The sequence below is a fragment of the Odontesthes bonariensis genome, chromosome 2 (genome assembly GCF_027942865.1).
Source record: "Odontesthes bonariensis isolate fOdoBon6 chromosome 2, fOdoBon6.hap1, whole genome shotgun sequence".
NCBI classification, from domain to species: Eukaryota; Metazoa; Chordata; class Actinopteri; order Atheriniformes; family Atherinopsidae; genus Odontesthes; species Odontesthes bonariensis.
Window position 1 is genome coordinate 21,821,846 of NC_134507.1, and position 24,479 is coordinate 21,846,324.

Below are 24,479 nucleotides of genomic sequence, written 5' to 3' on the forward strand. Positions count from 1 at the left end.
CCACGGCCGGATAAATGGTGAGGGTTGCGTCAGGAAGGGCATCCGGCATAAAACATGTGCCAAACTGACGATACAAGATTGACACGCCGTGGCGACCCCTGATAAAGGGAAAGGCCAAAAGAAAAATAAAGTAATTATGCTTTTGTCTCACCAACTGTGTTCACAAAGCTTACACTACTGTTCTGAATGTTTTTTTTCTGATGGTCAACATTGACTATCTTCAGCATATGGAAAGAAATACAGTAAATAAATAATATCATCTTTTTGCAAAACTAGTCACGTGTTGTGTTTTGTGAGACTATTTTTGTACTTTCTCCGTGTACTTGAATCATTAGGACAGTAGAAAGGCTTGATGGACCTGGACGGGTCTACAGATCGGATTTAAGAGCTTGCAAAAAATCTAGCTGAAGGAGGATTTCTCACTGTCTGGCAACCCAAAAATTGTTATGGCTAATGGCTTAATCTATCAATGAATTATAGATTAAATAGTTTAAGATCATAATCTTATTAGATGATTCATAAGAAGATTAAGATACACAGCCTTGATAGAATTGGTCCAATTGGAGCAAACTCAGAACTTTTAAACACTTTTAGCTCAAGAAAAAAAAATGAACATTTCACTTTATAGCCCAAATCCAAACAGACATTGTATAAAAATCCTTTGAGCTGTGAACCACAGTGGATAAAATTAAAATATTTGGTGTCACACATTTAAGTTTTAATCTTAGTGCGAGGTAACTCTTGAAATGACAAGAGTGCTTGTAAAGGAATAAATTGGAGTAGAGCAGTGTGTTGTAAAGGTGCCCTACCCTTTAATTACGACCATATATAGTCTGATGGATGACAAAGTCCGATCTTCTTCTTGTTTGTCGTGAGCAATGCCATGAGGAAGACAACTTTCTCAGGAGAATAGAAGCATGAAGGTGTAAAAGGCTGAAAAGACAGTTTCTTGAGACCCTAGTTCACAATAAAAACCAACCATTAAGAATAAGGAGACTATTGCTACTCTCCCTCAGAGTGGTCTTGTTGCAAAGGGGGTGTCTCGTAAAGATAACACCAAGAAAAAACCCTAAAGGTAACAGAAAAAACAGCTGCACAAACTGGCAAAAAAGTACAAGAAAAAAACTCTCAAGTTTGCATGTTGAAGACAAGTGAAAAAAAAAGGATGAAAATGAATAAATAACTTTAGATAAAAAAATCCTCTCCACCACTTTTCAGCTGATTTCCTAGAACACGGGAACAAAAGCACCAGCTTTGCTGAAAAGAAAATAAGAAAGGAAACAACAATAAATGTCACATGAAAATAATAGAAAATAGATGTAATCAAAGAAATTATATGGGAAGATGTAGCTTAAAAAGAAATACATAAAATGGACGAATAAATTAACATGAAAATGCAAATCGTTCTTTTAAACTTTGTTAGCTGTGTTTATATTTCTAAATTTTCTGTTCTTAGATTTACTCCCACATTTTGTATGTACATAGCTATTATTCAATATACTCATCTACATATTTTCACATCTAATATCTAAAAAAAGAATATGTTAAGCTGTTGTTGTTTGTGGCATTCACATGATTCCGTAGATGGCAGGCAATGCATTCGCCAATATAATAATTTAGATAGTGATTTGAAAAAGTCACACTCACGTACCTACTTTTACAAACAGCAAATAATGGAAAACGTTTTGATTCTTATCACTCTGTTTCTTAAATTTTACAGCCTGTCTACCAAATTTGATGTCTGTTGACTCATTATTTGACCAATCAAATCTCAGCACTAAACTAGTTTTTATCCAATCGTAACAGTGAACAATAGTCTGGCCCCTCCCTCATATTGGATGCTGAAAAGGTACGTCATCTGCCTCGTACGTTTAGCTTTAGCCAAAAAATTAGCTTGGTGTCAATATCATAGATATAGTCGGCGTAAACGAATATTTTCTCTTTTCAACCGACAGACTTAGTAAGAGTTAACCATTTGCTGCTCCCTGTGTTTAAAGATGCAAACATGTATATAAAAGCCTTATTCCGATGCAGAGACATGCTGAAAGGAGAACTTATCGTGTGAAATGCTTGCTAGCTTAATCAAAGCTAGCTGACGAGCAGGGGCCGAGAATCGAAAGCGGCTAACGGCAACCAGGGTTAAGCCTGAAACGACAAGTCTGTGCTTTACCATACCCTTAACACCAGAAGGAGGACAGATTGAGACGGTTCCTTTCCTACAACGTAAGTAACGCCTGATACTTCAAACAAATAACGTGTCGGCACTGACTAGTCAACCGTTAATATGTAACGTTGGACAACACTTTGACAACTGAACTTCGCTAGCTGGTTATCATGTAGTGTAAAATGCCTCAGTTTTAGTTAAGGACAGTAGAGTCTTAACGAAACATTCATTATGAATCAAAATTATAAAGTGTAGCCATTTGTAGTAGTGATTATGATATGGGGTCGTGCTAATGTAACACTCGTTGTTAACACGCCCGAGTCCCACTTGGTTAAACGATTTGACGTTAGACGTTGTTTTCAAATATGTTATCAGCATCTGTCTGCCAGGCTACGACTGCTTGCATGGTAAGTTTACTTGAACATCAATTTTATTTGACAAATACTAAGTCTGTTATGGAGTTTTTGAATATGTGCACTCTTCAGTTTATCAAAGAATTTTTTAGTATTTATTTTTCTTACGGCAGGTTTTTTTCACCCTTTTTTTATTTTTTTATTTTTATTTTTTTATTTTATTTTTTTTTATTACTATTGTTTTTTCAAATCTGGTTTACGAGTGTTTGCAACAGGTGTGATTCACGTGGAGCTGGTTAATTTACCCTGATTGCTGTTTGTTCAGAGTACAGTTTCCCCACCAAAGGCCAATAAAAACGACTTTAATGCTCCCCTACTCTGTACGACTATGAGTAATTAACAATGATGAAATACGTTTGCACTGCCAATGGACATAGCGGATTCTTCCTTCACTAAACGCTAAGGTGCTTGTCTTTGCTTTATTCCATTTTTATTTTTTTGCATATGTACCACCAGCACAGGACTTAACTTGTTTTATTGCCATGTTGTGGGTAGTTTTATTGGGTTGTTGGTGTGTGTGTGGCTGCGCAATTGGCAATGTTTTTGTGTGACAGTGTGTTCCAGAAATGGCAGCATAATCAGTGGCATGTTTGTGTTGGCACCTTCATGTGAAATCCTGTATTAGCCATGCCGTTTAGTCTGTGACTACCGTGATTCTAGAGGCTTATCCAAAGACATTTATCTTCACTCTTTTTGTTGTGTCTGTTTTTACTGAATCACATTCAGATGTATGCTCAGTTGCACAGTTAACTGCAACACTCAAAGATTATTTTGTGTCAAGAGGGCTAGATGGATGAATTATAGGTTTGGATGACGATGAAAAAAGATGAGGCAGAATTGCAAATATGTTTTCTGATAACCTGATTTATTGTTTTAGAATTGGGTTATTATGCAAACACTTTGCATGTGCTTTTACAGTTTATCCCACAGGAATTTAAGTTGCTCCTAAACCATTTTTCACATGGTAAAAAAAACTCTTCACTACATCTCGTTGGATCTCAACTTTTGATGCCTGAAAGACAAATTAATGGCAGGCAGACTTCTGGACTGTGAAAGCAGGTATATATAAGTACACATGCTCTTTTTGTTGCCAAGAAACCACTCACAGTCTAGTATAACATGACACATTTACTTTCCTTCTCTTTGGCCATGGTCTGATAGACTCCAGTCTGGTCAAGTAACGGCCCCAGAGTCCCAGACGCCACTACAGTGAACGATTGCCCTGCTGATTGTGTTCAAAAGGCTCTAGTTCCAGGAAATTGACAGCTTTTTAAAATGATTTAAGTGATGAGTCATCGAATAGTGTTTCACCTCTCCAGTCAGTAAAAGGCAAGAGTCTCCTTGTTTGGTCTAACTGATTCAGTCACAATCTTTATCATGACTGTGAACACCAGCTCTTTTTAAGTCTTACTCTTACTTCATCAAAAGTGGATGTGCATAATGGATGCTTAATCAGCAGAAAGTTGATCCGTTGCCTAAAAGGCATAAGCACATTAGAAGAAATTGATTGTTTTAGCATTTACCCATAGAGGATGTCATTAAGGTTCAAACATGAAATGATTTGCGTTTGTTTTTGTAGTTCTGGCAAATGTTCCTTGAAAATCTTCTCATTGTTGTTTGATAACTGATGGAGTAACAGACGACCCACTGTAGGTACATTTTACTTCATGTTTTGATATTTTAAGGATCCTGCATGAATTTGTATCGTTGTAAATTATGGGAAATCGCCTCTATTCTGAATATAACGTACAATGTCCTCAGTCTGTCCAGTGTCCTATGTCTTGTATAGTTAATTCATTTAGTGAAGTTAATTAAACAGGCTAGGATTTTTATGGGCACTCTTGAATTAAGTGTTGAAGTAGGAGTATCTTTACAAATAAGTGCAAATGATTAACTTTAAAACCAAAAACAATATTTTGATTAAAATGGACAAGGTTCCAGAGCAAAGGGAGGAAAACAACCTGTAACTTGGAAAGAATATGATAAGAGTATTGACCCCAAACAATTCAAGTTTTAATAATTAAGAGTGTTAATGTCACCATCTCTCCATGAAAGAGGCATAATTGATTCCCATTTACCTCAGAGAAGCCACAGTATGGTTATTTGGAAGAAGGTTGTTGGTCTCTGGGCTCTTCTTATTGTGGTGCCTGAAGACACTTCTGTATTCTCAGATAAAGTTTTGATGTAGGTGTTTTGGACCACAGTTGGATGCATTACCATCTTGCTCTCTCTTCTTTTAAATTACTTAATTATTTATGTATACTCAATGCAGGATCTGCAGACGATCATGGGTCATAGAGTAGAGACTGTAACGTCTTTTTTTTTTTTTTTTTTTTTTTTTTTTTTTCCTACTCCCCCAAGAATAAGAAGACGCTTCTGAGAAATAACTGTACGGTGATTGGTCCATAAGATTGAAATGTACAGTGATAGCTTCACACAGAGGAATGCATTGTTAAGCCCATGGTTTACTTAGCCTGTATGCGGCAAAGGATTTATGTGATTTTTGTCTACCAACTGCTAGCTGGCTAATACTTCACCTCAGCGTTTGTATGTGTGGTTTGAATACACGCATAAAGGTATGTTGATAAAATGATAAAGAGTCCGGCTCAGGACTGTTTTCTTATTCCTGCTCCAGCCGCTGGTTTTCTCACCATATGTGTGTTAAAGTAAGTATGTAAGTAAAAATGTATTTATATAGCACCTTTCTCAGACCAATGTTACAAAAAATAAATCCAATAAATGCACAACAACATAAAGTTCAAAACACAAGAACCCAAGTTTAACTAAAAACTTCTTGGAATAAAAATTTATTCAGCTGCTTCTTAAAAGTATCCAGAGTCCAAACTGCGTAACAACAAAGGCAGTGCATTCCACTGTCTGGGTGCTACTGCTTTGAAAGCTTGGTCTCCTCCAGTCCTGAAGCGAGTGTGAGGGACCATTAAAAGATTCTGAGTGGATGACCTCATCCTGAGGAAGCGTATTGAATCAAGTCGGCAATGTAAGGAGGAGCCTGTCCGTGTAGAGCTCTGAAGTTTAAAATTCATATTAAAATATCGGTCTTAAACTGATTGGTGACCAGTGAAGTGACTTTAAAACGGGTTATACGAGTCCTTCTGTTTGTGCTATTCAGAAGTCTTTCATCAGAGTTCTGGACTACCTGAAGATGAACTATCTCCTCCTTACTAAGACAAGGGAACAGACCATTACAGTAGACAAAAGCATGAATTATCATCTGTAGTTCACTCATTGATCTGAGTTTTGAGATGTTCTTCAAATGAAAAAAGCAGTTTCGTGTTGATTGTTTTGAGTGATGTTTCAAGGACAAAGCTTTGCCAAAAATGACACCTAAATTTCTGAGTTCTGATAGATTTGAAAATTTCAACATGATCAGTAACCGCGCAATTGGTTTTGTGCCTTCTCCCGCTTTCCATTTATTGTATTAAACGTGTTAAACAGCAGAGAACAGACATCTGATGATTTATTCACACCTCAGCTTCTTTTGTTGACCCGTTGTGATTAAAGCTACATAAGATCCAGAACTGGTGTTTTCAGTTTTCTCTCCTGCCCGCAGCCCTCTACTATGACCAACAGGATACCCATACTTTTTCCAAATGTTTTCTATGTATCCCTGCACATATGCATGTGTGTATTGTATGTTATTTTCACTTGTAGTGTACATCGTTTAACCAGCTGAGCAATTGGTGTTTAACTAATTAAAATGTGCCAGTATTTTGTTTGACTTGTATTTTAAGATTTATTTTTTTTTTCTTAATTTTTCAGTGCAAGTAATGCCTTTCTGTCTTTGCACTTTAATTTTGGAAGTTTTCTTGAAATATTCTGATAAAGCCAAATCAATTGATTTTGTATTATGTCTGAAGAAATCTGCATGTATTCTAACCAGGACTGGATAAGAACATATGTTGCATTGCTTAATTTTTATATTGTACGGTAACTATTTTGGCTTCTGAATAATCCAGTTCAATCTGGAGATGATTCAGGACTGTCCTTAACATGCACCAGAATCCCAGTCTGTATTTTAGTATTTTTCTTTTGGCAACAATGTGTGAGTGACCTTTATATTCCTCTGTGAACGGGTTACACCACCTGTCTGTATTGCTCATCATTTTTATTTCATACGTTAATCATATCAACTAAATTCAGTCCATTATTAAGTTCTGACATTTTCCCACAAAAATTGGACTAGTCTAAGGTAATGGAATATCTACTATAACCATGATATTAAATACTGTAAATTTCACATCACCAAGCAAGAGTCATGAGAGCTTTTTTTTTTGTCACTGGTAGTTCACTGACATTTGCAGAGTATGGGCTGTGTTTGACAGGCTAATCTGGACCTGTGTGGATCCCATCAGCAGCTGAATGTTAAATTGAGTTAGCTTGTTAATGCTGTCCTGCTTGTCTTAAGTCTGAGAATAGGGGTTGTTCTGAGCTGGTCTGTTGGCCTGCTTTCAATCCTGACTCTCAAACAGAATGAGGGGAATGAATTTTGGAGTAAGGTCAGTTTCACCACCTTTGGGCCTTAAAGGTAAAATGCATAAGCACTACGTAAATGGCCACATGATTCTCTGCAAACACACACGGCTGTAGAATCCTCTTTTCACATGTTGTTTGTTGCTATGACAGCCACTGAGCTGCCAGATGTGTTTCCACACAGTGGTTACTCTTTGTGATGTAACTTTGAAAGTTATATATGCCGGTATTTACTTTTTCTGTAAGACCAATGGCGTATTCATCATACTGTAGTTGTCTGTTACTGTGGTCTTTTCATGAGCTGTAAAGCATCCTTGTCCGTGTAAGTTGAAGCAGCACAACTGAAAGGACAAATGATTTTCTTTTGTGATTAAGCAAGCTGCTTTGATATTTGCTCAATAATAAGTTGTACGCAGGGTGTGAATACATTTGTTTTCCATGTAATTATTTCGGTGCTTTGGATTACTGATGCTTCTCGACCCTTTGCTGTTGACAAATGTGTGTGCGTGCGTGCTACTCACCTGGGGCCCATTCTTTGTATATTGCCTAAAAGGTCAACAATCCTACTGGTTGGTCATGGTTACATAAATGCACTTTGCGGAGTTCTCTGAACACACTGGCGAATGTGTCTGAATATATAGAGAATAGGATTAAAGTACAAATTTAGAAAGGAAAAAAAGTGAACAGGTTTGAAGGTGTTCCCTACTAGCCTATGACATAATAGATTCATTTTTGTGTAATGTTTTCTGTCCTTGCATAGGGACAGACTTGACCCCAACTAAATAGTTATTTATCCACAAGACTGTTGCTTTGTTTTAGAAATTTGTGCAATGTGGGCAACATTTAACCTATAATTATCTGTTCAAATTAAAAGGTTAGCACAGCAGACTGCCTATATTGATTTGTTTTGGATTCCAGCTGAGATGGATCTAGAAATGTACTACCAGTTCTAGCTATTATCTACAAACTTTAATTAGTTTTTTTTCAAATGTCAATGTAATTCAGAATTTTATTTTTATTTTTTTTTCCTTTTTGATTAAAAAAAAAAAGAGGAAATCACCTTAATGTAGATGGAACAGAAGCAGGGACTTAAGTCTCTGGCTGAAATGCTCCTCTCATTACTTCTGCACCAATTGTAGCCTTAGTTGGATGGATCTCATGAAGTGATGCTGCTGATGTCTGTCATCTAATCTTTTTGTATAAACCTATTCCTGGTGAGGTTCGACAGCTGGGACAACCAATCTAGTAACCGTTTTAAAATAACCTAGATATCCAGGATCACGCTAAATTGTCAACAGTTTGATCCAGTTAAAATGTTTATCCACGTAAGGAGAGGCCTCTATTGTATTTAATCTCAGTTGCAAGGCTGAAAGTAGATGACTATTTTGGAAGTGGGATACTGCGGGACCCCATGCAATTTTGGCAGGAATGGGCTGTTTTAATGTCACGGCAGGTGGGAGTTGGTGGTCCAAAAATAAACAAGCTTCAGTACTTGACTACCTTTACCTACAGTGATGGAGTCAACAAAAGTAGTTGAGGGAAAAAAAAAGAGCTTTATATCACAAAAGTGAATCAAGGCCAGTCTTCCATCTGGATAAATTTCTCTATTATTTTTACCACACCAAAAGGAAGATGGCAGAAGGCACAAAATCAATGGAAGTGTTGCTTTAACAGTCTCTGCAGGAGCAGGTGGTGATGGGCAGAAATCCAGCTTCAGTGGGTGGGAGAAGAGTGCACAAACAAAAAGAGCTCTATGAAGACAATTGCCCTGCCCAGGCCTCTAAACTGAAAGTTATGCTGTTGGTCTACAGTCCACTGAAGGCAAACAAAATCAAAATCAAATGTTTTTATTAATGTATTTAACTGATGGAAAAAAGATGTTTCATGCACCTCTTAAAGTTTTCAGTGACTTTAAGTTTGTACATCACACTTTAGTAAGTTGTTCACCAGACCAGGTTAGGCTTCTAGTCTATTAGTGAGATCACAAGGACTGAGATCAAATAAAATGTTCCTCTTTCAACAGATGGTTCTGAAAATAATCTTTGTGTGGTTTGAGTATTGAATCAAATAGGAGATGGTTGGATGCAAAATGTTAGTCCGTTCCATTGGTTTAGTTTTGTTGCCCTATTTTTTATTTTTATTTTATTTTTTTTTACCACTTTCTTACTTGTTTACTTTTGATACTTAGTTCTCTGATACAGATGTTTTGGTTTGTCTGTTCTTCTAGGCTTGGTTGGTTTGATTTACGCCCTAAGGAATTTTTACGTGAACGACAAACATTATGGGTCATAAAGTTTTTTTTTTTTTTTTTTTTTTTTTTTTTTTAAGTTTATACATTAAATTATATTCCATTGGCAATTGTGTGTTTTCACGTGTTTATTTGATGAGTCGAGGTCATACCCCATTTCTATTTAAAATTGTCGTAGTGTCAAGTCATAAACTTATGTTGCAAAGCAAAAGCTGCATATCGGCAGGAAGCACCTCAAACCACTTTCCCCATGATGCTGCAATTGTTTGGCTGCAGTATGGCTGATACTACCAAGTGATTTTACAGTCCTCCCTGTGCAGCATAATGTACATGCCTGCAAACATCTGAAGACATTTCTGGTCAGTTATGCAAACAAAGTATAAATGAGGTGCAGTCAGTCTTGTGGTAGGTGTTGGGCGAATATAGAGCACAGCCTAAATACTTGATATCTAGGTCAGAATGACCCACTAGCTTTGTCGTGTTGCTTGTTCAAGTTGCAACAATTTTCCCTTGGTTGTGCATCAACATTTAGTTCTAGATACAGATGCTGTTGTCACTACTTTGATTCCATTACTTGTTTAAAACCATGCATCAGTAGAGTACAATCGACCAGTATGAATAAGCAAAAGTTGTATAAGTGAAGTGCCTTTGTGTTGCGATAAAGCACGACAGCTTTGTAGACTGGGCTAGTGGTTCACTTCCCTTTTGTTACTTGATAGTATTATTTTCTATCTTTTCGTCGATTTGAATCCAAATCATATTTTAAGCTTTCGCTTTAAATCAAGGATTCACAGAAAAATGACATGTGAGAAGCTGGGCATTCCTCATCTTTAAAAAAGTATTACTTTAAGTCTTTTTAGATATATCCTCTTGTATATTAAGAAACCGGATCCTTGAGTATACCCACAGTGTGCTTTTAGGTAGCATTTAATGACCTTTTTCAGAAGTAATGTACTTGTTAAGAGTGTAATTTCCTTTGCTACGATGCTACTAAGTGGTGTGACAGTCATTAAGACTGTATATGTTCTCACATTAAGTAAGCAATCAATGTAGAGTTAATATAGAATTACTCTCTTATCAAACAGCCTGATGTTACTGTTTGTTTAGCTAATGCAGGATCAGTTATTGCGAGATAACACATCTTCTTGAACACTCTGTGGAGTTTGTTAATGCTTTTAGTTGGCAGTTCTGGCTGGCCAAAGAAGCTTTTAAGCTTTCTCCTCCATCTTTATAAGCATAAACTAAAGTGGCTGTGCTATTTCTGGGTATGTTGAGCAGTGATCACCTCTAAGTTTAATCTTTTCTTTAGCCCTGTTAAGAAAACATAAAGAAAGAAACACACACTGGTAAGAAAGAAAAAGTAGCAATCCAAGTCTCTTACCAAATTGTATTGCCTTAATACTGGTAATACTAATATAATACTGTACGTCTGTGAATTCTTAAGGAAAGTCAACGTTAGGGTCAATGATGGCCAATAGAATATCCTCAGATTATCCATATTTGGGTTTAATCACAGCAGTGTACTCTGACCTTCCTGGCAGAGATTTTTTTTTTTTTTTTTTTTTTTAGAGGTAGACTGTTGCAATCTCTCTCTATAGAGTTGGAAGACGTCCTGCATGGTTTGAACCCTCCGGTCAAGCTCCTCCCTTAGGGTTGAGGTCAGTTGACTGAGGTTGCCGTGACATGCTATCTGTCTCTTTCTTGTCCAAGTAGTTTTTGCACAGTTAACAGCAGTGCTTGGGGTTGTTTCCTTGCTGAATTTGGAAGTATCGAACAAGTTTCTGACGGTATCGCATGACTGTGCGTGATGGCGTGAAATCTATCGATATCGAACGTAAATATGCTGCCTCTTAGGCACTGTAGTACAAGAAACGAGAGTTTGTAGAATTGTAAACTTACTTAAATGAAGCTCTGCATCCTTGAGCTTTGCAGTGCCTCCATGTGCTGCTAGAATTTTTTGGTAATTTGCAAACATGTCTGTTACACTTTGAACCAAAGTCCTTGAACTTATTTGTCCATTAGATTTGGTATTGAATACCTATGAAATGTGTATCAGCTTTTGATGGATGTGCTCCCAGAGTCTGTGCTTTTCAAACCACATTCAGAATTGTGAACGCTTATATACACACATGATGAATGCAAGTAGACTAAAGATGCATAAGCATCAAGAAACAGAACTGATAAAACATGGCTATATGAACATATTGCAGAAGACCACCATTGTCCACCTTTTAAAAGCTATGAGACTATTCTATATCAGTACAGTTAATTATTTAAAAATGTCCTCAAATTCCTCAGATTTTTAGTCCTGTTGATTCAGTTTTGTTAAGAGGTGAATTGTGATGGAGATGGCCCCAGTTGGATTGCACAATTAATTCATTAAAGAATCACCATCTTGATTCATGCATACATGTGAACTAATTTCTGATTCACTTGCTTACGTTTCCCTGCATTCACATGCTCACTTATATACTTTACAGGAATCCCAAATAACAGTCATATTTATGCACACTCACACATTGTAAAGGAAAACACTATAAATTCACCAATCGGGCCAGGGAATTGGAAAATTATTCAGTCATACAACTGGATCATGTATGTCTTCCTCATTTACGACATTCCACTATCACTAATGTGACCTATAACGCAGACCTAAACAAAATGGCTAGTTTACTTGACGGAGTTGGAAATAAGACAAAAGATCAAATTAGCTCCAATGCAGAAAACACTCAACAATGATAACAGAACTTTATTGGTGCCAAAAAAGGAGCACATTTCCCCATGTGGAACTTTTTCTGATTTAAAACTGATGATGATGAACAAAGGTTCCTTTTCTGTGAGCCGTGCCTTCAGCGTCATTGCAGCACTGTAGGATAAAAACCCAATTTCTACAACCACCTCAAATCTCACCAAAAAAATAATATATAAGGATAAAAAAGCCACTAATGGAACTGGAAAAAAACATCCACAAATCAACTTTTCTGGCCTTACAACCTGGAATTAGAATGGATATTTGCCCCTCCAAAGTCCATACTTTGTAGTCATCAGTTTTAGCTGCAAGTCTCTTGGGGTATGTCTCTATGAGCTTGCCACATCTAGCCACTGGGATTCTTCAAAGCAAAACTGCTCCTTCGTTGGATGGGTTCTGCTTGTGCAAAGCAATCTTTTAAGTCATGCCACAGACTATCAATAGGTTCATTTCCACAGCATGATTCTGTCACCACCATGCTTTACTATGGGGATGGTGTTCTTGGGGTGTTGTGAGGAGTTTGTGCCAGACAGTTTTTCCTTGGCCAAAAAATAATAATTTTTTTTTCCCATCTGACCAGAGGACAGTAGACATTTTATTTATTTTTCTTTAATGAAAATGCACTTCATTGTCTGACATTTCAATTTTTGTCTCTTGTGTCTTTTTCTGCCCCTTCCACAGGTAATAGTGAGTCCGTCTAGGGCAGAGCCATGGGGGCTTTTTTGGACAAGCCCAAGACGGAGAAGCACAACTCACATGGTGAGGGTAACGGTCTACGCTATGGACTGAGCTCCATGCAGGGGTGGCGAGTGGAGATGGAGGATGCTCACACAGCTGTGTTGGGGCTTCAAACTCCTGGTATGAGTGACTGGTCCTTTTTTGCTGTGTACGATGGGCACGCTGGTTCAAGGGTTGCCAACTATTGCTCTAAGCACCTTTTGGAACACATACTCACTGCTAGCTTAGGAGCTGGATGCTCACAAGGCACTCAGGTTGTATCCGACAGCTCCACCAGTGACTCTCCAGCACCACTTCCTCCTGCAGTGGAGGCTATTAAAACCGGGATCCGGACAGGCTTCCTGAGGATTGATGAGCACATGCGCAGCTTCTCTGACCTTCGAAATGGCATGGATCGCAGTGGCTCCACAGCAGTAGGAATTCTTCTGTCACCTGAACATTTCTTCTTCATCAACTGTGGGGATTCTCGAGCTGTTCTGTGCCGCAATTCACAGGTGTGCTTCTCCACTCTTGACCACAAGCCTTGCAACCCACGAGAGAGGGAGCGCATCCAGAATGCTGGAGGCTCAGTGATGATTCAGAGGGTTAATGGCTCACTGGCTGTATCGAGAGCTTTGGGCGACTATGATTATAAGTGTGTAGATGGGAAGGGTCCCACAGAGCAGCTGGTTAGCCCTGAACCAGAAGTGTTTGTGATGGTTCGGGCACCAGAACAGGATCAGTTTGTGATTCTGGCTTGTGATGGTATCTGGGATGTCATGTCCAATGAAGAGTTGTGCGAGTTTGTTAAGTCTAGACTTGAGGTGTGCGACGACCTGGAGAGAGTCTGTAATGAAGTGGTGGACACCTGCCTGCACAAGGTATGTCAACGTTTGGTTTTTAACGTAATTTAGCATCCGTTGATTAAACTGGATTCAAATAATGAGGTGTTTACATGGAAAATGGCATTGCACATGTATGTTTTTTTTTTTACATATTGCAATTTAACAATCCATATCGCTACAATCTCTTATTAATGAGCTTTTTGTCACTTTAACCCACAAAATCATCTGCTGCTTTTTTTCTTGAGCAATACACGTTAACTCTTTTTGCTCCTTCTTTTACCATCCATCTCAGGGAAGTCGGGATAACATGAGTATTGTGTTGGTGTGTTTGCCCAATGCTCCTAAAGTATCGGAGGAAGCAGTGAGAAAAGAAGCTGCGCTCAACAAGTACCTGGAGACTCGAGTGGAAGGTAAGAATAGACGAATGACGGAAATCTTTTACATCAAAAGCTTTCATTTACTTTTTTGTAATCTCTCATTTCTCCTGAAAAAAACCCAGCTCTGGATTAATTTTGGGGAGTTTGATTTAGGTAGACTCTTTGAGGGGAAAAATACACTATGAATAAAAGTGAGATGATATGCTGTGGAAATATTCCATGTGCTTTATCAGGCATTGTATCTCTAATGATTTGTCTCAGTGCCTTTTAAAAATGTTGCAGTTATAGCTATAATTCTTTAGTTTAGTTTAGCAAGGAGACGTGTCCTTTTATCACAAGTTTACACAATTTCCAGAGTCTTGATGAAATGTGTTTCAGACAGGATATCCTCTCAAATAAAATTTTTTATCATATCTATACGTGTACTTTCTCAACTGAGTTAGCCTGCCACTCTATTGTCTAACCTCCAGTCAAGTTAGCTCAGAGCAGAAGAGCGACACTATCATGACCTCCTTTTCCATTTCACTGAGCATCCTCCCTCTCTTTTCCCCTTTTGTTTGGATGGATTCCCCACTCTGTTCCTGTTCTTTCTGCTGTTTTTAAATTTTGTCTTGTTTTTTTTTTTCTTCTGGATGCCTCTGATAGACACAGAGCAGCATTTTCTAGTCAACCTTACCACCTGGTTACTATTGTTTCGTACAAAACCAGGGCCAGTTAGCTGTTTCAAATCATTTTCTTTTTTTAAATTGTTGCATTATAAGACTTTAAAATGCAGATAGTGACACAAAGAGGTAATTGGTGGGTGAAATACATCAAATTTATATTTGCTGAGAAGCACTCCAAAGTGAGAAATGAAAAAGTTTTGTTTTGATCAGGTATAATAGATTTTTGCCTAAGGTATAATCTAATGCTGGAAGACAGAAAAAATGAATTTCTTTTTTTTTTGTTTTAGAAGAAAGGAGGACAGAGTGAAAGGAATGCTCTGGCTGAACATTTGCCTGGCCTCATGCCACGCTCAGCTCAGCTGCAGACCTCTTGCTCTGGCCATATCTCTGTCTGACACACTAATTTCGACAAATTTACTTGTGTGGTTTCCAACCCAACTTTCTCTTTCTCCACTTTTAATGTTTATTTTTTCCCTCCTCTCCTCTTTGCGATGTTCCTTATCTTTCCACAGATGCTCTTTGACATCATCAGTCTATCCCTAACTCTATTAATACTGAGTTTTGTAATAACATGCCTGCTGCTGTTTTTAGAGATGCTGTCTCGGCCAGGAGAGGAGGGGTTTCCAGACCTGGTAACGGTGATGAGGAACCTGTCTACAGACAGTGGAATGCCAACTCTGCCACCAGGGGGTGGTCTTGCTAGCAAGTAAGGAGCACCATCTTCTAAAGGAGAAATGTTATACCCTCTTTTTCACAAGGTGACGGGATTTTCTGAAGTCTTAATGAAATTATCTGTGACATGGTTTGGTGAAAACACCAAAGTTACTTCACAACAGCTCTCTTCTCAGCCATGTATTTACACCTCTGTTTAAAGCGGTCATTTTTAGGGGGTGGAATGAGCCACTCCACCCCCCTCTTTCGCAGGATGTGCCTCATTTGAGATCAATGCACAGCTTTGTACTACCATGCAAAGGCTGATTTGGACAGAAATGACTGTCATTGACCACCAAAGCCAAAGCATGTTATTACGAGGCAAACAGTACCTACCTGAGAGCTCACACTTGCACACACAGCAAACTGTGCTCACAGTACCACACACCAAACTGATAGAAAATTACTTAAGTGGCTATTTTATTCCCAAATTCTTAAATTTTCCTTATCTGCTGCTCTGCTACATACGCCTGCAAATGATCTCTGTTTAATCGCGTCCTTGTTTTAATTGATTTGTTGAACCAGGTTGGTTGTTGAAACACAGTGTCACTGTAGATGGGACGCCAAGAGGTCAGATTTCTTTTTCGAGATCTAAAAAAATGAGACATTGTACTAGGGCTGGGCGATATATCGATATTTAAGATATATCGATAGATTTTTAAATAAGATATGGAATTAGACCATATCGCATATATCGATATAGTTCAAATTTGCGCTGTAATACTTGCTTCAGGCAAGCCGTTGATCAGAGCTCTCTGCACTGCTTCCCTCGCTCCGGCTCCGCCCCTCCGCTTTCATGCACAGAGGGGGGAGGGGGAGGGACACTCCGGCACTCTTAAACAAACATGGAGAAGGCAACAATGTCTGCGGAGCGTATGGAGGAGAGCCCCTTGGTTGGTAAAAGAAAAAGCAGTGGCTCAATCATTTGGAGATAGTTCGGATACAAATTGTCAGACGAGCAACAAAACCAAGCTATATGTAGGGAGTGCCATAAGCACATTGCAGCCAGTGCTGGAAGCACTACGAATATTTTTTTATCACTTAAAAACGTAGCACAAAGTGCAATATGAAGAGTGTGTGAAACTGCGTGCTGCAGCAGCCACAGGCAGAAGCCGTCCCCAACCTGGCAAAGCTCCAGCCCCAAAACAAAGCTCACTGCAAGCTTCATTTTCCCGCTGTGTGCCGTATGAGAAGAAAAGCGACAAGTGTCCTTTCACATTGCCAAAGACATGGTCCCTGTTGCAACAGTGGAACAGGTCGGGTTCAAATAGCTAATTAAAAAGCTGGGCCCGAGATACGAGCTTCCCAGTCGCAACTATTTTGCACGAGAAGCACTGCCGCAAATGTATAGTGAAGTCAGACAGACCGTTGTGGGCCGGCTCGCTAACGTCACCCATTTTGCGTTGACTAGCGAAATGTGGTCAAGCAGAACCTGTGCGAACCTTATATGAGCGTGACAGTTCACTTCATGCAAGACTGGGAGATGAAAACAGCTTGGCAACTGGTTGAGACTGTTCAGATAAGCTATTAAATTAACAAAAATAAACAGGTAATCTCAAGCTGATGTTTAAAAATGTTTTTCTTAAACTGAGCACTTTATTTTGTTATCTCTTTATATATAAATGCTGCCCTCAGAAAAAGATTTACCTATTTTATTTTATAGGCTAATTTTATTTAAGATATTTTTTTATTTAAATGTGCACCTTACGGAGCTTTGTTATACAGTGTTTATATTTACATTTTATAGTGAGTTTTCAATAAAACTACTCGTATTTGGCTTTGACTTTGATTGAGCATTTCATATCACAGCTCTCACTTTGCGGAAAAAAATATCGGGATATATATCGTATATCGATATTCAACCTAAATATATTGAGATATGACTTTTGGTCCATATCGCCCAGCCCTACATTGTACTGATAGAGCATTATCAGCTCTTTATTTCTAAAGTGAACTCAAGTATTTCACCTAACTGCTGATGGAAACTTCCTTTAAAAAGCAAAGTAAAGTTTCAGCTTCAACACCGAATGCAGTATGCTTTGATGTTGTGGGTTGGGATCATAGGTGGAAATAAAGATGTCAAGGATGATTAGTTGGTAAATCTTCCCCTGGAAATTGGAAAGGCCCACAGAATGAGATATTTTAAGATTAAGACAGTCTCGTGGCAGGATTCAGGGTCCTCAAATACAGAAAAACTACTTTTATTTCCATATGTCCTCCTTGAAGGGGCATATACTGTTTACTACTGTATTGCAACATAATATTTGTAAATTTTTAATAAATGTCAATAAAGAGCATAGTAAAACAATAGCAAACCTCTACTGTGCAGTGTCTTTAAAAAAAAAACAACTTGTACTGTTTAACTGAACTCTGTATTTATGTTCTCCCTCTAGGCGCAGTGTTATTGAAGCGGTTTACAGCCGTCTGAACCCGTACAAGGAGGAAGATGGAGTAAGTATCATATGTGATGAATTTGGGCTTTGTCCTTTGACCCATTTACACAACACAAACTAATCCTATGCTGAAATTTTGAGGCTACATTACATATTTGATGTTTGTCAGTGATCTCAGAAAACCTCTTGCCCTTCAGTGAATTTGTGCATATTGTGTGCAAAACCACAGTTGAAAATACAAATTTTTGAGATGGCCTTCAGCCCGTCAGACCTTTCCAGGCTTTTTTTTCTGCCAATAATGCATGCTGCACTCTGGCATCTGTCATAATAGGGTTTGCATGCATTACAACATAGTTTTGTTTTGGAAATGAGAAGTTTCAGATTTGAGCATTATTTTCTAATAAGATGCTGAAATAACTAAATTGGGCAGTGTCAAAGACGTGTTTGATCACTTTAATTGCTTGCTGTGCCTTCTGAGTTTACTGTCTTAACACAAGGCAGCTTCAGTACATTCTTAAACACTGTGGTACAAGGAAAGGATAGATTTTATAGAATTGTAAACTTGTTATACTAAAGGCCAGTTAAGGCTCTTAATCCTCCTGCTTTGTTCCGCCTTTATGTGCTATCATATGCCACTTTTAAGATATCCATAACTTTACAGACACATTCAAGATAAAGTAGCGGCAAAAAATTTATAGTTGATAAATTCATTCAATCTAAGTACCAACAATGTTTCCTTTTTCCCAAATGTCCAGGGATGCATCTCTTGTTACAATATCCTTTTCTTTACTATTATTCTATTTTTTTGTGAATAATTCAGTTAGTAGCTATAAGCTACTGTTTATTCTGAACAACAAAGGTGTAATTATACCTATAAAATGGGAACTACAAAAACAATGTTCTGTATTTTGCCTTGCATAAATATTTTGCTACAGATCTAGCTCTATTTCATAAGGGAAATAAAACCTGTGGCTTCTTCAGAATTTCTAAACAAAACAGTAGGTTGTGTCAGAAGATGCATACCTCTGTGATCCTGATACCTTCTGTCTACACGAAATGAATGGTTACAGTGACTACACTCAGCCATAACACAATAACCACCTGTGTTATTTTGTGCCAGTAACACGGCACTGCGTTATTGGATCATGAGGGGTGTCGTGTAACGAATGGCAACTAGATGTTTGCGCTGGATCCTTTTGGTCCTGAGGTTGGTGTAGGTGATGCACGCTTCTTTCACATTGAGATCTGGAGAGTTCCTGATCACATTGTCCTGACAGAGGATGCTGCTGTCATTGTTACCGTGGGGAGTGACTTCTAACAAACTTTATGTGGTGTTTTTCAGAACAACACTGTATTATAAAGAGATAATACAATGTTATTCACTTTACCAGTCAGGGGTAGTGAGTGTTTATGTACTTCTGAAGGATGGATCAGATGTGTATTTGGTGGAGTTTACAGTTAGATTTTTTTTTCTGAATCGGTAGATTTGCATTGTAGATGTCTGTCCACTTTTTAATAAGCTGTTCTGTCAGGTGTGTTGTGTGTGCGTGTCTGTCTGTCTGCTTGTGATTGGAGTGATAAAAGTCTCAAGTCTCTGTGTTTTGTAGCTTGAAACAGGTGATGATTGTTGTCTTGGTTGTCTTTGAGGATTTGGAGATATTGTAATTGCTTGCTTTTATTAAATGATTAAATAAAAGATATTGTGTCACAGCACCTCATAAGATGCTGGTTCTGCTTTACACAGTTCAACACATTCTTATTTTCTAAATGGTGTGTAGTAAAAAGCACACTCCTACACTCATATACACACACACACACATTGATAAGGGTTGTATCGATATGTCTAACTGTGTGTTCACCCTCTGATTAACGCAGCCCTCCTGTTTTATTTGGTAAGTGACCACATATATAACTGTTACACCCCCACCCCCTTCTTCCAACTTGTCATGCATACAACCACACATGAGCTGTTTTCACACATGAACACTGGAGATGTTGAGGACAAGGTCGGGACAATTTGATCCGGTCTTTCTCTGCAGTTGCTGTTCACACGAGCACATCACAACAGGAGACTTTCTGCTGGAGACGCGCTCTCCCGACTGGAAACGTGAGGAAGGGGGCGCATGGGGAATGGGTGTCTTGAGCGCACGAGACACAGAAATTACACTGTCCTCTTTACACAAGTATCTGTGTGTAACTGTATGTATTCACAATCGCGGGGAGCGAGCAGAAAGCGCCATGGACGCACGCTCAATCAGACAGCGAAGATTTTTATTTTTTTTTATTATTTTTTTTTAAATGGTCTCACCCGCTGATGTTGTAGAGATTTACTTTGGGGGGGAATACGTGGAAAATTTCCCCAAGAAGTCCAAAATGTTGCTAACATTTACGTTCTCGCATATCTAATACATGTCAGGACTCCAGTGCATGTGTGAAAACGGCTTCATAAACGCACACACACACTCGCACATATTCCTACAGGCATGTAAGTGGTGACCTGCAAAGCATATTCCCCGTCATCATTCTCTACGCCCTGCTCTGGTCTACTCTTTAGCACGTGAAGCTCCATTTGGAGTTTAACCTCCTGAGACCCGGGCTTTTGTTTGATGTGCATTTTTTATGTCTCCTTACTATTTGGGATTAGTAGGACCTAATTTTAGTTGAAATTAAATTTTAGCTTTCTATGTGCTCTTGAACTATGTCAAAATCAATGCCCTCATATGAGGACAATGGGTCTGTTTTTGCATATACATTTTTTCCTTGCTATTTGGGATCAGAAGGACCCAATTAGCCTAAAAATGAAATTTTAGCTTTCTACAATAAGTGGTTATCTCAAAAATCAATGTCCTCGTATGAGGACAATGGGTCGATCTTGGTATATGACAGACATAGACACCATTGGTTAAAAAGTACAAAACTGTTTATTTTAATAGGTAAATATCAATATGTATCACATCAAATGGAAACAGCTATTCATTTAAAGCCCTTAACATGGCTTTACAAAAATAAAATCGTATAGTCATGCGAATCAGAACCACAAAACACTTAACAGTAGAATTAATTTCAAGTTTCCAACAAACTGTATGTATCCAAACTTTGAGTGATTACTAAACTTTTAGTGAACGTCCTAGCATCATCCATGTTTCAAGAGAGCTGAAAAAAGCCAGTGTGAAAAGCTGCAAAGCAGTTGCGTTCACTCGTCAAACAGAGGTAAACATTATGTCATGCATTGCACACAGGATTTCCCAGTGCAGCCTTTCATTCTGCACCGCATTGGGTTTTTCAGAGGAACCATGTCTGGAAGATGGGCAGCAGTGGATGGCACTGAGACATGGGGGATTGGAGCAACACAAGATTTTTTCTCAGGTGGTGGAAGGAGATTTTCATTTCCCACGTCACACTTGCTGAGGAATACCTGAGCCACTACCATGCGAAACTCCAGAAACTGCATGGTCGCTTTCCTTGGTGTGCCACTTTCTTTGCGATCCTTGCGGTACAGGATCCGGCTGTTGGCCAGTGCCAGGTCGGTGAAGTGCATTAGCATGAGAAGAGTCCACTTCTTTGTTCGGACACTCATTCTGTAGTAGCTGATCATTCTGTCTGACATGTCAACACCTCCCATATTTGTATTGTATTCGCGCACAACACTCGGCCTTGTGACAGTGACATATTTTTTGTCCTTCTTGGACCACTGCCGGCATTTGTCTTCTGGCTGCTCTGCATAGACAGTGGAGAGCATCATCACTGGCTTATTGTCGTACCACTTCACCACACACACTTTCCCATCTTCCCTGGTTACTGCAGCAGAGGTACCTCTTCCTTGGATTTTCAAGGTTTTGTCATCTGGTAGCTTTCTCACTGCTTGTGGGACACGGTTCTTCATCACAGTGCCAGTAAGATAGATGTCATCCTTCAGCAGAGTATCCACCGCTGCAGTGGAGGTGAAGAAGCGATCACAGTACACTTTTGTGCCGGCAGTCAGGGTTTCAGACAGACGTTTGATGACGAGCGATGCTAGACCCAATCCATCAGAGTCCGGAACCTGCAATGCCAGTGCCTGTGAGCCTTGGTACACCTCAAAGTCTAGCACAAGACCTCGAGGATTTTTTCAGTAATGGCAGGGATTCGTAGAGCATTGGACCAAAACATTCTCATCTGTGGATAAGGCACGCAAGACATCAAGATTGCTGCTCCAAAGAAGTGATACATCTCATCCACTGATGTGTTGAGAAATTTCCCAGTGTTAACGAGTGACATGGCATTTGTGCAGTCAGCGACTAGTTTCATCAACTCTGAGTCGATGTACTGCTCCACATAATTCAGTGGCTGCCAACTTGCCTGATCATCTTTCACAGTGTCATCTTCAGCTTCGAAGTGGACTAAGTTTGGTTTAAATGGAGTATATCTCCAGCGCTGTCCACGTCCAGCAATCCTAGATTTCGGCCTGGGCTGCCCATGTCCGTGCTCTTCCAAATCCAGCTCTAATAAGAAAGACAGAACACAGTTTATTTATTATGCAGTCGGGATTGTTAACGTTAAAGTGGCTGATTGAGTTGAGAGATTGTGATGATAATAAGAAGAACAACAATAATAATAATAATAATTATAAATATTTTTTAGCTCACCATCATTCTCAATACGTTTATGGCCATGTTCATTCTCAGAGTCTTCGGCTGCATTAGGTGCATCAGGTATGTATTCTTCATCTGAATCATCTCCAGGTGCTGGATCATCAGAGTCAGACTGCTGTTCTTCCATTAGCTCAGCTACATGCATATCAACTTCATCTTCATCATCTTACAGTTCCTCAACGTCAGAATTCTCTACAATTGCCATGAGCAATTCTTCTGCCCTTGACAATGACAGCTTTCCTATAATAACAGCATGACAGAATAAAGTCCAAATCAAAATCTGTACCAGACATAGAGGATGCAAGTATACATGTATGATGCAGACTAGCTATCTAGCTTGCTTGCTAGCTCTAACTGTAGAACTGTAGCTAACTGTGGCTAATAGCTAACTGTATTGCAACTGCAAACTATGAAATTGTGAAGTAGGCATATAGGAAACCTTTATGTTAGCAAATGTGCCACTTAAATTAACTAAATAACAATAACAACTTATTTACAACTGTAATCTCTTCTGAATCTTCCCAACTTTAGCTAACCACATGGTGAAATAATATAATGGTGCAATTGATCGTGATCATCCCAATGTCCTCATATGGGGACGTGGCATTTATTGAGTCTCTAGCCTGCTATTTTTAATAAAATGTGTAAAATTTTCATATCATATGAAACTAGAGATATTATTCTACACAAATACATGGAATTCATTTATGAAATATAAATATAACATTACCTTTCTGCTGTTTCTTTCGGGAGCTGCTATAAAAGTCTTTCGGCGATATCCCAACCATTTTGTGTTGTACTGAAATAGGTGTAATGTTGTAATAACACCACAAGGTGGCGCGGGCAGTGTCCCTGAATGTGGTCAACAGGTCAATGTTAAAAAAAAAGAGTATTGTGTTCCTGAGAGGCAAAAATGTAATGTCCTCATATGAGGACGCAGGGTCTCAGGAGGTTAAGGTGTGTGTGTGTGTGTGTGTGTGTGTGTGTGTGTGTGTGTGCAAGTGATTTTGATGAGGACGAATGTTAAGGTGTTTCTGGTCCTGTCCGTCCCTTTTCGTCACAGGCACACAAACACGCATGCACTGGCCCAACACGCATGCATCGCTGTCTTACTCAGTCTTTATGCAGCTGCACGCAAGCATACACCAGTGTCTGTTTCTGTGTCACTCCTTGAAATTCGGCAGTAGGCCATGAAATCATGTTGGCGTGTCATTGTAGAAAGAATCTACAAAGTGAGGTTGAAAGTGTGCCCTGGCTTATGTTGCTGTTGTCACTCCTTTGTAACTTTATATTTTTTGTTGTGTTTGTAGGAAAGCCTGGCCTTGAAGTCCAGGTTGGGGAAGAATCAATGAAAGTGACTATAAAGTTTCCTCATTTTATAACCGTTTCCTTTTCTTCTTTTTTTTTTTCCTACTCTGTCACCCCGCTCTCCCCCTCTTGTCTCGTTTTTTATTTTATATATCTCTTGCTCTTATTTCTTCTATCCCTCCCTGTCACTTTCTGCCACTCTATTCTCTTTTCCTCCCTGTTTTTCTTATTCTCTCCTTCCTCTCTCATGTCTTTCCTCTTGCAGAGCGGAGCAGATTTGGAGTGCCACTGGTAGCTGCACAGCACAACTGCCTGATTCCAAAAGAAAAAAAAGGACCACTATTCCACATGAGATCACATTCATACTCGTCTTTTAACTTCACTGGGATTTTTTTTTTTTTTTTTTTTTTTTTTTTTTCTTTCAACACTGAGGACTAAATCAAAACGGAAACCCTGGTTTTAAGATTGCACCTATTGTGGAGGACTGCAAACCTGATTTTGTTGGTTATTTTTATGAACAAATTGAGGAGAGTAAAACTGCACTACAGAACAACATATACAATACAGAATGAAGCGAGACACAAATAAGCACAGTTCCTCTTGCCCTTTGTTTTCTTTGTGGTGGTTGTTTTCTTTGTTATGGATTGATGGAGACATAAGAGCATCGCCGCTCTGTAAGCTTTGAGACTATGGTGCTCAGACCTGAGAGAGAAGGGAAGACCACACAAGTCAACAGCCAGCCAGCTAGTCGGTGCTGACAACCAGCC

The 24,479-nt window shown here is 38.9% G+C and overlaps 1 protein-coding gene across 4 annotated transcripts; it reads left to right on the forward strand.

Moving 5' to 3' along the window:
- The first annotated feature begins 1,849 nt into the window (after positions 1–1,849).
- On the forward strand, positions 1,850–24,133 carry ppm1ba (protein phosphatase, Mg2+/Mn2+ dependent, 1Ba). 4 transcript variants are annotated; one of them, XM_075479304.1, is made up of 7 exons: positions 1,850–2,223; positions 12,747–13,663; positions 13,920–14,037; positions 15,261–15,375; positions 17,774–17,831; positions 19,649–19,665; positions 23,978–24,133. In XM_075479304.1, coding segments are annotated over exons 2-7 (1,197 nt in total). In that variant the 5' UTR covers positions 1,850–2,223; positions 12,747–12,775; the 3' UTR covers positions 23,979–24,133. The 4 variants fall into 4 exon arrangements, with proteins under 4 accessions (XP_075335419.1, XP_075335401.1, XP_075335410.1 ...); XM_075479286.1 differs by lacking the exon at positions 23,978–24,133 and adding an exon at positions 23,715–23,969; XM_075479295.1 differs by lacking the exon at positions 19,649–19,665.
- Positions 24,134–24,479: the final 346 nt, after the last annotated feature.

What these genes read in the sequence shown, in the direction of transcription:
- ppm1ba (XM_075479278.1), top strand. Translation starts at nt 12,776, where the DNA reads ATGGGGGCTTTTTTGGACAAGCCCAAGACGGAGAAGCACAACTCACAT. An exon ending in GGGGGTGGTCTTGCTAGCAA is followed by an intron (nt 15,376 to 17,773) that starts GTAAGGAGCACC and finishes TTCTCCCTCTAG; the next exon opens with GCGCAGTGTTATTGAAGCGG. An exon ending in CGTACAAGGAGGAAGATGGA is followed by an intron (nt 17,832 to 23,714) that starts GTAAGTATCATA and finishes TTGTGTTTGTAG; the next exon opens with GAAAGCCTGGCCTTGAAGTC.